This window comes from Oncorhynchus masou, chromosome 1, assembly GCF_036934945.1.
Source record: "Oncorhynchus masou masou isolate Uvic2021 chromosome 1, UVic_Omas_1.1, whole genome shotgun sequence".
Classification (NCBI taxonomy): domain Eukaryota; kingdom Metazoa; phylum Chordata; class Actinopteri; order Salmoniformes; family Salmonidae; genus Oncorhynchus; species Oncorhynchus masou.
The window spans coordinates 31,340,238-31,354,715 of record NC_088212.1 but is presented as its reverse complement, the minus strand read 5'-3'; the positions used below and the strand labels follow the sequence as shown (position 1 = coordinate 31,354,715).

Sequence of the window (14,478 nt, the reverse complement as noted above, 5' to 3'; positions counted from 1 at the left end):
AAGTTCCACACAGGGTTTCAAAATCAGTACAGGGAAACGAGCAACTGTATTTGGGTGATAACCGTTTGCCTATATGGATTTTTTTTAGAAAAATATTTGACAAATGGCATGCTCAAAAAAGGTTAATCCGAGCAAATGGTCCTAATTAAAGTGTATAAATGATTTTTCGTTTTGACAGACGAGCAATAATAATGCAAGTTTAGTAGCTTGTTTAAAATTATATATTTCAAATGGATCCTATAACCTATTGCGTGTTCGGATAACAATTCTGGTAACTTATTGTTCAATTTGTGGTCCAGTATTAGATACTTTTTTTTTACTGTCTAAAGGGGCGAGACCATTTTACGTCATTGCATCACTCCATCAGCACCTCGGTTGGACTCAACAGAAGGCTTCGGTTGGGGAGACAACTCAGCAGTGTCTGTGGGATTGTTTCTATCTAGCTTTTCGTCAAAGAAACGGTTCATACGAGTGCCACAGGTAAGGATTGGTGAAGAGACTTGCATCCGCTATCTCACGTTAGCGTCATGGTTAACCGGGCGGGCCCTCAGCCAGGTCAATGAGCCCACAACAACCCACGGAGGAAAAGGGAGTTGCAAAGCCCCATCTTAGCTCACGGCTACATCGTTTAGCCTACTGGAGGTAGAAGAAACCAAGCCAGCCACTACTACCTGGGCCTTCAAGGTTAGCTAGCTAACAACCGGTAACTAACCACAATTTCAGCATGTTTTGATTTGGAGATTATATGTTAACAGAAGACGTGATTTTTACCGGAGATCATAATCGCTAGTTCAATACCGGTTGTCCGTCAGCGGTGACATTGCAGTACGATTCGGCGTTCGGACCTGTGATTCCGTCTAACAGTAGAACTAGCTAACGTTAACGTTAGTTTCCTTAGTAACGTTAATGGCAACCCATTGTCAGTGTGCTATGCTTGCGTGGCTTAGGAGAGCTAAAATACTAAACGTAGAAACTGGGTAGCTAACTTTTTCGGAACGCCGTGTATTTGTCAAATTTCTTCTCTAAACTTCACGATAGCCTTGCTGCGAGCAGAGACGGGGAAATGTGTCATTAGTTTAATCACTTTTCTCAAGTAGAATGATAACTTAGTATCGTATCTAGCAAGCTGAGTTGGCAGGCACAGGCCTGGAAGAGTATAGCTACTAATGTTAGCTAACTCGCTTGTGTAGTTTTTTTGAGAGACGGTCTACTAGCAAGTGTTTCAATACATTTAGATTGTTAGCCCAATCGAGTTTTCTTGAAGTTCGCATCATAGCACTTTTCGAAGGTACTGTCAAACGATGTCCAGATGTGCCACCTCATCGACCACACCGAAAACAATACACTGGAATGGCAATGCGTCAGTGGGACTATGACACGTGGGAAATCTCCCAGGGAACCTTTCGAATGGACGATCATGAAGAACAACTCAAACTCAACGAACCATTTGTCTCTTGTCAAGCTTGCTTATTTATTCCTTGCAAGCAAACTCCAAGGAAATGCTATTCGGTGGTGGAAAAGGTACCCAATGTCATACTTGAGTAAAAGTAAAGATACCTTAATAGAAAATTACCCAAGTGAAAGTCACCCAGTAAATTACTACTTGAGTAAGTCAAATTATTTGGTTTTGAATATACTTAAGTATCAAAAGTAAATTGCTCAAATAGAAAGTGAAAGTATAAATCCTTTCAATTCCTTACATTAAGCAAACCTGATGACATGATTTTTTTAGTTTGGATTTATGGATAGCCAGGGTCACACCCAACACTCGGACATAATTTACAAACTAAGCATGGGAGGCAGTGGGGATGACCAGGGATGTTCTCTTGATACGAATTGGACCACTCCTGGCCTGTAACGAGTATTTTTGGATGTCAGTGAAAGTGTATAGAGTAAAAAGTACATTATTTTCTTTAGGAATGTAGTGGAGTAAAATATTCTACCATGGTAGTGATTAAAATCACTTGATACTTTTTACCTAAACTCAGGTCAAGATAATCTATTCTATGAATGAATGACATTTACATTTTTGTGTCAAATCGCCAGTTGGCGACCCATCCCTTACTTATGGGATTAATTGACACACAAATAAACATTAAATTGATTCACAGTGATAATTATTCCTGTGTTTTGGTCAGTGCACACTGCATAAAGAAATAAATACATAATAGTAGATTATGGTTATCTAAGCAATATTAGTAACTTTGTGTTTCAAGCTCTGAATGCTGATATATGAGACTGTATATCACAGGTTTGACAAAACATTTATATTTAGTGTTCTAATTACTTTGGTTAGCAATAAGGCACCTCAGGGGTTTGCTATATATAGGGAAAGGGGGGGATACCGAGTCAGTTGTCCAACTGAATGTATTCAACTGAAATTAGTCTTCCACATTTAATCCAACCCCTCTGAATCAGAGGTGCGGGGGGCTGCCTTAATCAACATCCATGTCTTCGGGCGCCCGGTTAACAGTGGGTTACTGCCTTGCTCGGGCAGAACGACAGATTTTTACCTTGTCAGCTCAAGGATTCGATTCAGAAACCTTCCGGTTACTGGCCCAACGCTCTAACCACTAGGCTACCTGCCGCCACATGGCCAATATACGATGGCTAAGGGCTGTGTCCAGGCACTCCGCGTTGCGTCGTGCTAAGAACAGCCCGTAGCCGTGTTATATTGGCCATATACCACAACCACTCATGCGTTATTGCTTAAATAATAACCATTGAGTAGTTAAAATAACAAATAAATACAGAAATTAAACAGAAGACGTGTGAAAATATCTGTGACCTTGACTTGGATTCAGTGCTTCTTTGACACTGATCATGCTCTCATTTGAAATTCTTCAGTAATGATAAACCTGTTCGGGAAACATTTGATCATGAAAAATCATCTGCCTAATTGATTGAGTTCAGCAGAATGGAGAGAACTTCAGGCTTACGTTTTTTTTAATGCTTGGATCAACGTCCACCAATAAGGCTCAAGAAGTTTGGCCTCCACCAGTAACAGAAGCAGGTGCACCGACCAAGGTTTATTTGACCTTACGTTCCTCTGTGTCCTGTGCCAGGCTCGGTGGTGGATCCTGATACCCTGCTCTCAGCCCCCAGGGCTGTACTCTGCAGAGGCAGCCAGGCCCTTTTTATACTCAGGGTAAAAGAGCTCAGCCAGGTTTTAGGTTGCCAACAGTTAACCTGGTTTCCTCACTTCTTGGGCACCTGAGATGCCCAAGAAGTGAGGACACTTTGGTATTGGCCCTGCTCTGAAAGCTCATTTGAATTGCTAGACTAGAGCAAGATAAGTAACAGAACGTGTGCCAGTGAGCTGACCATTTATTATTGAATAATATCTATGGCATTGAGTCTGGTGTTTGACTACCGTCTCTGATTTACAGCAAAACCATCAACAAACAATAACATAACATACAAGCAATTAGTTTACAGTTGAATTGTTTTCACATGAATCTGCTAAATGTTAAAACAAACCAGCCAGGCTTATTTGATCTCATATTTGTTTAATCTTTTGATCCAAGAAAGTGCTCATTGTCTTAAACTCCTGCTTTGCTCTCTGTACTACTGATGTTTCAGAATTTAGTCAATCCCAAACTGAGCTGTCTGATTAGGCTATTGTTTATGATTTAATATGTACGATTTCTATGCCTGCTATGATGAAACTGGCCCTTAAAAAAATAAGTTATTTGGTATTACAAGTAAACCTGGCAATGCTTCTTGAATGTCCTAAAGTTTATTTTTTTTTTTTAAAGTACAGGCAATGCTGGAGGAAAAATGTGTCTGTAATGAGCCTATTTCTCAACCAAGCCATGAAAACAACTTTAAATTGTTTTTTTTTTGGGGGGAGGGGCATTAGGCCTAACTCAACTCTAGCTCTAGAAGACAAGTGCTGAACCAGGCTGGTTGTGTTTGTGTTGGCCTATCGAAGGTTGTCAGTGGGGAGGTATAGGTATTGGGGGTTGCAGGATCCTGCCTTTTTGTTAACAGCTAATGAAGTGTCTTTGCTCCGCACACCTTCTGCTGCCATCACTAAGGTGGCTATATAATGACCCCAGTAGATGTTTCCTCAAAGAGAAGAGCTGGAGCATGTCTTTAGTGCACTCAATATGTGGTGGGGGGCAGCAGGGGTGTGTTTGATTCAAATGTATGATGTGTTGTTGACACTTTCTACAGTCGAACAGTGTACAATATTGGGAAGCGATTTGAGGGAGGACAGGGACATAGTAGGCCTTATGATTGGGCAAATTACCAAGAAAACCTATGAGAGTGCAGATGGCACACAGCTCAGCTCCTTCCATTGTTTGTGATTATAGCCACTCGCTCGGGCAGGCTCTTCAAGAGATGTGGCAGGTGCCAAGGCTCTTCTTTAAGCTAAGCCTGCCCACTGGCTGGTGCACGAGTCAAGACTAGTCAAGTGCTATTCAATAGCTGTCTTTTAGACCAAGAGCCTTAAGTCCCATGCTGAGTGTCCCTACATGTCCCTGAATCTCTTTTTCAGCATGCCACTCGCTCGGCTCAACGCTCTAACCACACAAAGCATATAGGGCGCACAGTTTTTTCTGCACTTTAATTTCCCATAGCTTCATGTTTGTTACAGCACCCCACAGAATATAGTAGTACTAACATGGTTATAGCATTGTAACAAGTTATAGTTACAAAGAAAATGAGGTTATTTGCCCTGATATTCTTTCTTTCCATTATAGGCCTAATTATATTCTTGGTCTTTTCTTAGGAGGGAAATCGGCCAGGAATCTGCATCAATACACTAGCAACACTGGCATTTCCATTGAGACAATGATGGGAAGAATGGCTTGCTTAGTAAAAGGTTGATGAGACAGCCAATTGCATTGCTATTGTGGTGCATCTAATGCAGAGAAAAGTTGGACTATGTTCCCTGGCACAGATATAAATATATTTTCTCTGTGGTAACCTGGTATTTCCCGCTGAAACCGGAAGTGTCATTCAAAGCATTATAAAGCATATAAATAGGCCTATGTCTGGATTTGATAAGAGCTTTGATCGAAAATGTAAGACTGACGCTATCTGATGCTGATGAGCCATACGTTAAAGACATTTTAAGGATCCCTAGACCAAATGATCATGCCGTTATCCAATATATATATGATATAGGCTACTGCACATTACACAACTCTATGCTCTCTTGGGTAAATAAATGAAACTAGCTCCTGTAGGCTAATCTTTTTTTAATGTAAATTCTATTGCTGTGTTGTATTGTATAATATGGACTGGAATTACGTACATCGTTCAAACCATGTTAAAGCAGAGAACATGGGATTATGGTGCAGCACATGCAGCCTACAAAGTTACAAGTATATGCTAGCAAATTTGATTTTAATTTTGAAATATAATAGGGCCTATTTGTATAATTAATAGGCTGACTCACACAACATGACCAAAAGTATGTGGACAACTGCTCGTCAAACATCTCATTCCAAAATCATCGGCATTCATGTGGAGTTGGTCCTGCAATAACAGCCTGGGAAAGGCTTTCCACTAGATGTTGGAACATTTCTGTGGGGACTTGCTTCCATTCAACCACAAGAGCATTAGTGATGTTGGGTGATTAGACCTGGCTCGCAGTTGATTTTCCATTAAATCCAGAAGGTGTTCGATGGGGTTGAAGTCAGGGCTCTGTGCAGGCCAGTCAAGTTCCACACAGATCTCAACAAAATATTTTTGTATTGACCTCGCTTTGCGCACATGGGCATTGTCATGCTGAAAAAAGAAAGGGCATTCCCCAAACTGTTGCCACAAAGTTGGAAGCACATAAATCGTCTGGAATCTCATTGTATGCTGTAGCGTTAAGATTTCTGTTTACTGGAACTAAGGGGCCTAGCCCAAACCATGAAAAACAGCCCCAGACCATTATTCCTCCTCCACCAAACACTACAGTTGGCACTATGCATCTGCCAAACCCACAATCTTCTATCGGACTGCCAGATGGTGAAGGGTGATTCGTCACTCCAGACAGTGCGTTTCCACTGCTCGCTCTCTTTACACCACTCCAGCCGATGCTTGGAATTGCGCATGGTAATATTAGTCTGGTATATGGCTGCTCTGCCATGAAGTTCCCGATGAACAGTTCTTGCGCTGACGTTGCTTCCAGAGGCAGCTTGGAACTCTGTCGGGAGTGTTGCAACCGAGGACAGACAATTTTTACGTCCTTTAGCACTTGGCGGTTCCATTCTGTGAGCTTGTGTGGCCTATCACTTCGCGGCTGAGCCGTTGTTGCTCCTAGACATTTGCACTTCACAATAACAGCACTTACAATTGACCAGGGCAGCTCTAGCAGGGCAGAAATTTGACGAACTGACTTGTTGGAAAGGTGGCAGGCAATGACAGTACCTGTGATTTCTATTGGCTGCTGTATTTAACATTCAGAAAACAAGAGCTTGTGTACCTCTTCAAATAGTATATTGGTATAAGAAATGCTAAATAAAATGTCCAGCAAGCTATTCTAGTCTATCTTTTCCTACATGGGACCCCAAGAGCTAAGGAGCAACACCAGCGGAGCTCAGGTGCGTGCGTATTGTGCAAGAGACGGAGGCTATAAGTTAGAAGCTTATTATGCATAACCCATCATTAATTACAATATAAGGCTAATACTGCATTGAAAGTATACCTGAAAGAGGTAGGCAAGGACATCTCAATCAAGAACCGGATTATCTATTTGAATGGAATTGATGGAGAGAAAGACTGCGAGAGTGCTCGCGCGGTGCACTGATTTAAACCAAAGATATTCGAGTGATAGCTTTTTTATTTATTGCAGCTGCAGTGTTGTAAAACATCTTTACAATTTAAAAAATGAAGTGACCCCTGAAAGCCGGATGGAGATGGGTCAATAAAACATGCATTCAGACTATATTAGAGGTCGACCGATTATGATTTTCCAATGCCGATACCGATTATTGGAGGACCAAAAAAGTCGCTACCGATTTAATCGGCCGATTTTTAAAATAAAAAAACCGATACCGTTTTTTTATTTGTAATAATGACAATTACAACAATACTGAATTAACACATATTTTAACTTAATATAAAACATAAATTTAGCTTCATAATGAAACATGTTCAATTTGGTTTAAGTAATGCAAAAACAAAGCGTTGGAGAAGAAAGTAATATGTGCCATGTAGAAAAGCTAACGTTTAAGTTCCTTGCTCAGAACATGAGAACATATGAAAGCTGGTGGTTCCTTTTAACATGAGACTTCAATATTCCAAGGTAAGAGGTTTTAGGTTGTAGTTAATATAGTATTTATAGGACTATTTCTCTCTCTACTATTTGTATTTCATATACCTTTGACTATTGGATGTTCTTATAGGCACTATAATATTGCCAGTGTAACAGTATAACTTCCGTCCTCCTCCTTGCCCCTACCTGGGCTCGAACCAGGAACACATAGACAACAGCCACACTCGAAGCATCGTTAACCATCTCCCCACAAAAGCCGCGGCCCTTGCAGCGCAATTGGAATAACTACTCCAAATCTAAAAGCGAGTGACGTTTGAAACAGTATTAGCGCACACCCAGCTAACTAGCTAGCCATTTCACATTGGTTACACCAGCCATTAGGCTGATAGGCTTGAAGTCATAAACAGCGCTGTGCTTGCGAAGAGCTGCTGGCAAAACGCATGAAAGTGCTGTTTGAATGAATGATTACGGGCCTGCTGCAGCTCAGTCAGACTGCTCTATCAAATCAGACTTAATTATAACATAACTGTTTCCAAGTGCATCCATTTCTCTGAGAAAGTTAATTACTCTTTTTGCCCTTCATGAAGGGAATGGGGAAGTGGAGGGTACAGTACATTGCAATTATTCATAATAAGCAAATTCGGTGTCATTTAGTGAGGCTTTTTCACCACTGATGTCAGCAAAAGTATATTGTACAGTGAAAAATGCAAGGTCCATTGCATTTTTCCTGCATTCAGAGAACTAACTAACTGTCAGAGCAATGCTTCCCTACTGTGCATGGTTTAGCTAAGCCAGATATGCTGTAGATAAGCTCCTGCAACAAGTAATCATACATGGAACTCGATTATCTCTATGTTTTGGGCCCTCAAATCAGTTTCAGAAGTACATTTGATTTATAGAACATGTCCTCTTCCAGTCCCCACCCATGTCATGTATCCGAACAGAGCACCAAGGTTATGTTTATTTTTACAGTGCCGTCTTCATTGAAAAACTATTTGGAAGTACAATAGCTTGCTGGTCCACCATTCAATCTGATTTTTGATGTCTCCTAAATTTACAGCATGCACTGGTGGAGTTCATTGTGTAAATTCTTAATAAGTGCTTACTTTCTGCAGGTGGCATGTGAACCCAGTGCCATAAGAAACATGTAATGAGACACTAAAATACAAAATGTCTGCACACTACAGGAAGTGGGTCAAACAAGCGCTTCAGCAAATGATCCTGGTTTGAAAGTAAGTTTAAATTTAAACAAATCAAAGTTAATTAATTTAAATTAACCTGGATGGGAATTATTTTAATGAAGATACCCTGACTAGTAACCTAGTTTAAGAAGTTGGTATGGTAACTTTTCCATAGTACCATGTCATTTTGCATGTTCATCACTAGGATATGTGAATTACCCAAAACCTGCATTGACAGAACATTGGTGTTTGGCTGCCTTCCTAACTAGAGATTAGAGTGGGAGTCAGGAGCAAAGGATTATGCCTGCCATTACCAGCTGACTACACCGATAAACTGAAAGCTGAGAACATTCTAGCACATTCATAGGCACAAGATGTCCACAGTTTCTAAATGTAAGGCTCAGGTTTCAAGTCTAGAAATTGCTTGTCTATTTGGGAAAGCAAGTTGACTTTAGCATTTTCTATAGATTCAAGACATAAGAAATTTACGATGCAATGTACGAGACGTAGTCATGTTTTTGGGGAGGTTATTTTTGTTTAATACTGTTACAGCTTTGAAAATGTCGGCCTAGACATTTGTGGTAAAGTGGCTCTTTTTAATTTGTTATAGAGTAGAACAGATAGTGAGTAGATCGTGAACTTATCTTAAATAGAACAGGCACAACAATAGATAGACCCTTCTACTCTTTCTATGTATCCTCTCATTATTCGCTGCCACAAAGATATCAATCATTTCTGTGATTTTTCCTTGAGGGCCTGTGCTCGTCCTCCTGACCTCGGGGCACAAATCAGTGTCATTCAAAGACACAGAGAGGGAAAACTGGAGTGCTGCAGGGAAACTGGGTCAATGCTGCTGACTCACCCTTTATTCTGTGCTGCTGAGAGATCTATTTTGGCATTCAGGCAGATGTGTGTTTGTGTGAGAGAGAGCGCTTGATAGATCTAGGCTTTTGTGTCTGACTTAGCTGCAAGATCTATTTTTAATGATTTTAGTTAGCAGTTTTCCGTTATGCAAGGCGACTTGATAATGTTAGATGCTCTCACTCAGAGGGCTGGCAGCATAATAGTCAGGGAAATGGATGTAGGGAGTTGAACTATTCCATTACTGATGTTGCCTCACCTTATAGCCTAAACAGTACACCAGATGTAGAACGGTTGTGTAGAAAATGGGTTCCTATTGGATGACATTCTGTTGGACCACATACCTCCTCCTACAATAATAGTGCATAGTTTGTGTTGCCATAGCAGCAGTACTGCAGTAGTGTGTGGTTGACCTCCAGGGGTAAGGTGGTAAAGTGATATGTGCAGGCTGGAGGCTCACTGCCCTAGCCTTGCTGTCCACCTGCTGCTCTGTCTCTTAACCACAGGCATTATTTCAAGGCTTTGGAGTTCCTAACTTGGTGCAAGTCTTAGCAGACTATCAATAAAATTCAGTCTGACCTACCTTTAGTACCACATGTTGCCACCTCTGGGCCAACGGCTTCATCAGTTACTACATTATTAATGCTATTTCTCACATATGAATAGTATCCTAATTGTAGTGTTATCTATCCTTATTGAGAAATCTTTAAAAGACAACCCAAACATTTCCGGATTATGGCAAGGTCACTCTTTCATTGTCAGTCCGGTAGTAAAGGGTAGGCTAGACCCTTGTAGCATCTTTAGCTATTAGCTAAAGTAGTCTGTCCTGTAGGATGGCTGCTAAACACCCTACTCCTTTATGTTTATGCACTAATCCCTCCCTCTTCATTTACATTTACATTTAAGTCATTTAGCAGACGCTCTTATCCAGAGCGACTTACAAATTGGTGAATTCACCTTCTGACATCCAGTGGAACAGCCACTTTACAATAGTGCATCTAAATCATTAAGGGGGAGGGGGGGGAGAAGGATTACTTATCCTATCCTAGGTATTCCTTGAAGAGGTGGGGTTTCAGGTGTCTCCGGAAGGTGGTGATTGACTCCGCTGTCCTGGCGTCGTGAGGGAGTTTGTTCCACCATTGGGGGGCCAGAGCAGCGAACAGTTTTGACTGGGCTGAGCGGGAACTGTACTTCCTCAGTGGTAGGGAGGCGAGCAGGCCAGAGGTGGATGAACGCAGTGCCCTTGTTTGGGTGTAGGGCCTGATCAGAGCCTGGAGGTACTGCGGTGCCGTTCCCCTCACAGCTCCGTAGGCAAGCACCACTCTACAGTTTATGGTGAAGAGGGAGGGCCCAAGACTCTGGCAAACACACATTAACACAGCAGAGCACTAGTGGTGGGAATGTGAGGAATTTAGAAAGATGTCATTGTGTTTTAAATTAATGTAATGGGCCCATTAAGAACTGCTTAGTAAAGCAGTGAGGGTAGAACAACATGGTATTGAGCAACAACAACAAAAGAAGTGTACTCTGGCTGACAAGTAGGGGCCTTTATGTCTGGTGTTGAAAGGTGATTTATGCTCTGGTCAGGTGCCTCACACTGTTTGTCTTTCACAACAACAAAAAATCGAATATGAGTGCAAATGAATGGTACTGGGGTTGTTGATACAGAAGACTGATTGACTTTGCATGTGTGAGAAAGTGAAAGGGAGAGCGAGAGAACTTGTTTTCGTATGGTGGTGACAAATGCAGACACAGGGACACTAGAATGTGGCCTGGCTTGTGACTGAGTATTTTTAGTATAGAACTCACTGTGACGGGGGGAGAGCTTCTGCTTGTTGTGATAATAGACTGCCTACATTGACATAAGATCATTTGAATGTCGAGGACAGACCATTCAGCCCATCTATTCTCACCATTAATCCATTGTAAACAATAAGCCTTGGCAGTGCCACCCATGATGTTGAAGTTGAACCAAATGAACAAATCAATATAAGAAGCCAGTGTCATGAAAGTAAAAAGTACAAAATCGACTAGTGGAACAACACTCCTTCCTCCTTTCCATTTAACTGAAGTAGTCTATGGTTATTGAACATCCCATTTCCTTTTAATGTGGTTTATTATCATTAGTAGTCTATTATGCAAAGTAAATAGGCTAATATTTAAAAAGTGCATACTGTACAAAGCTGTTTGTTGCACTAATGTATCTCCTTTCTCTTAACAGGGTCCTTTTTTCCCTCCCTCGCCCCTTTTTCCTGTCTTTTATTTGTGGTTCATTTATTTTGGTGCTGCTACTCCGAGAGCATTGTCATCTCAGTGGCTGAGCACAACTACGTCGATGGTTTGGGGTCAGCCGGCGCCCACTGACGGACAGAAAGGCCCTGTGGATTTCACAGCACACAGAGAGGAAACATGAGCACAGCCAAGCCCAGTGGGCTCAAAGCACCCAGCAAGATAGGCAGGCCGACGGGGGCGCCAGCCACCAAGACCTCCCCTTCCACTGGTAAGAGCTCCTCCTCAGCACCAGCGGTTCACATGGCCTGGCTGCTTCTCATTCCCGGCTGTGGGAGCTACAGCATTTAACCTCTAGCTTGGATGTCATCAATCGGCTTACGGTTACAATAAAAGGGGCTTTACTGCGTCATCAGTCTGGATCTGCTGATTAGATTTGATGTAGACCTTCTGCTGTAGACCTTATCAGTCACTGGCCATTTTGGATCTGTAGGCTGTAGTGTTTACCCCTAAAATCTCTCCAATATGGTGGATTATCTATATTTTTCAGCAGAGAAATTGGGTGAAATGAGTCTACTAGAGGCTTTAGACACAGTGCTCTTTGTCTTGCTGTGTGAAATGTGCTGCTATTTTGTTTCAAATCGTTGACAGTCAGAGGTCATGTGAAAATGTGACTGAAGTGTGACCTAATGATGACATCCAATGAACAATTATTTGTACATTGGTCAGCTGTTAACATTTGACCAAGTTTATTGGTATATACAATATCAGGCAACAGTAATTGTTGACGGTACATAACATGTGGCATTATGGGGTAAGAGTAAGTATTGAATAACAAGGTAAATGTGTCATGTTCTGTGAGTTAGCTCCTTCATGTTAGATCTGTTAGCTCAGTGAAGTTGGCTCACTGGCAGTAATTGGATGTTTTCCACCCGTTTCCCTGCAGCCGGACCCAAAGTAGTCGCAGCCGACAAGTCCACTCCAGGTGGCGGTGCAGTGGGGACGCAAGATGGCGGGGAGAACTTCCAGGTCGGGGAGCGGGTGTGGGTGAATGGGAACAAACCTGGCGTGGTGCAGTTCCTGGGGGATGCTCAGTTTGCACCAGGACAGTGGGCTGGCATTGTGTTGGATGAGCCCATTGGGAAGAACGATGGCTCGGTGGCAGGGGTGCGCTACTTCCAGTGTGAGCCCTTGAAGGGGATATTCACTCGCCCCTCCAAGCTGTCCTACACAGAGGGCGAGGCCAATGGGACTCAGACAGCACCTCCATCCCGGGCTGGGTCACCCACCCCCTCCACCACCAGCCTGGCCTCTCACACCCCCTCTGTCAAGAAAGCCTCAACTGCAATGCCCGCCACTCCAGCCTCCAACCTGGCACGCACAAACAGCGAGTCTATCTCCAACCTCTCAGACACCGGCTCGGTCAAGAAGGGGGAGAGGGAGCTGAAGAATGGAGACCGTGTTTTGGTATGGCTTAGTTCATTAACACTTTGAAAACAACGGTTATTTTGGATCAGGCAGCTTTTATCCCGATGCTTATTTTTCTGCACCTGCTCGCTAGTTCATCATTGCAAGTTGGTCTCAAATGTTCCCCCTCTCTCCTGGGCAAGCCCTGGCTCCACCCCCTCCTCTTGCCCCTTGTGTGGTGACTTTGCTGTAAATACAGGCTGGTCTCAGAGTCACATGACTGACCCCTTTCACCATGGTAATCACTCAGGAATGTATCTGCAGAACAAAGTCTCCACCCACCCACCTCACTCCCAACTTCTCACTGACCAATGAGAACGTACGTTCTAACACGCCTCCGTGAGCTCAGTGTCTGTGTATAGTCACTCGGTTCACAGCCAAGCTCTGTCCTCTTATGAGCACCTTCCTTCCTGAGTGTTGGCCAAGGCCCCTCTCTCTTTCTCTCATAGTCAGCTTCAGGTTGTGTAACATATTGTGTTGAGAGGAAGTGTGTCACTGATGCTCAGAGGAAATGTGACAGGGACTGTCCGCAAAAATACCATATATAGTAGCAAACTAAAACAAACTCGTCTGGAGATACAATATCAAATATTCGCAATATTCACTTGAAGGGAGGGTGCTTTTCTCACTTCTCCCTTTAGAGAATTGGGAACGTAAATGCTGACTATGCATTTATCAGCTCTTTGATGTTGACAGGTTGCATGTATTGATGATTATTATTATGTACTGTTGCCTTAGTGGTTTTATTGCAAGCCAAGTTAGTTACCCTCTAGGCGCTTGGATATTCTTTCTGTAATGAAAAGTGTTCTATAAGTTAAATTATTATTGGTATTATTTTTATTAGGCTTTTCTGAACTCTTTCTTTGTACTGTCTCTGCAGGTTGGTGGCACAAAAGCTGGTGTGGTTCGCTTTCTTGGCGAAACGGACTTTGCCAAGGGAGAGTGGTGTGGTGTGGAACTGGATGAGCCCCTGGGAAAAAACGATGGGGCAGTGGCAGGAACCAGGTAAGCAGACCAGAGAGGATTATCAGACAGCTTTGAGAAAGATGCCACTCCCTGGTAACCAATTTGCATAAAAGAGAGTTAAGCACAGCCAAGTCGTGTTATTTATATATTGTAAAAAAAAGAATAATATTTTTTTTTTTTTTTTTTGACACTGACATGTTTTTTTGTCTTATGCCCTTCATTTGTGTTTCCCCAGATACTTTCAGTGCCAACCCAAGTATGGCCTGTTTGCCCCGGTCCACAAGGTCACGCGCATCGGCTTCCCCTCCACCACGCCGGCCAAGACAAAGACCACGGTGCGGAAGGTGGTGGCCACGCCCTCAGGCCTGAAGCGCAGCCCCAGCACCTCTTCCATCAGCTCCATGAGCTCTGTGACCTCCTCTGTCAGCGCCAAGCCCAGTCGCACAGGCCTGGTGAGAAACACGCGCACACACACACACACACACATAAGTGCCCACACGTACACACCTGCAGTGTAAACAAGATGTCTGTTCTTTAATTGGGTCTTGTCTGGTA

At 42.7% G+C, this 14,478-nt stretch overlaps 1 protein-coding gene across 7 annotated transcripts in view; it reads left to right on the top strand.

Moving 5' to 3' along the window:
* The first annotated feature begins 277 nt into the window (after positions 1 to 277).
* The window catches only part of LOC135541880 (CAP-Gly domain-containing linker protein 1-like), a 52,507-nt gene continuing 38,306 nt past the window's right edge, over positions 278 to 14,478 (top strand). For 2 of the 7 annotated variants that reach the window (XM_064968386.1, XM_064968339.1), the window contains exons 1-5: positions 278 to 703; positions 11,483 to 11,761; positions 12,437 to 12,957; positions 13,838 to 13,962; positions 14,159 to 14,375. In XM_064968386.1, coding sequence (XP_064824458.1) covers positions 11,671 to 11,761; positions 12,437 to 12,957; positions 13,838 to 13,962; positions 14,159 to 14,375 — 954 coding nt within the window. In that variant the 5' untranslated portion in view covers positions 278 to 703; positions 11,483 to 11,670. Of the gene's footprint in view, positions 704 to 8,334; positions 8,452 to 11,482; positions 11,762 to 12,436; positions 12,958 to 13,837; positions 13,963 to 14,158; positions 14,376 to 14,478 lie in introns of all 7 variants that reach the window. The other 5 variants (XM_064968378.1, XM_064968369.1, XM_064968350.1 and 2 more) reach the window with 5 other exon arrangements.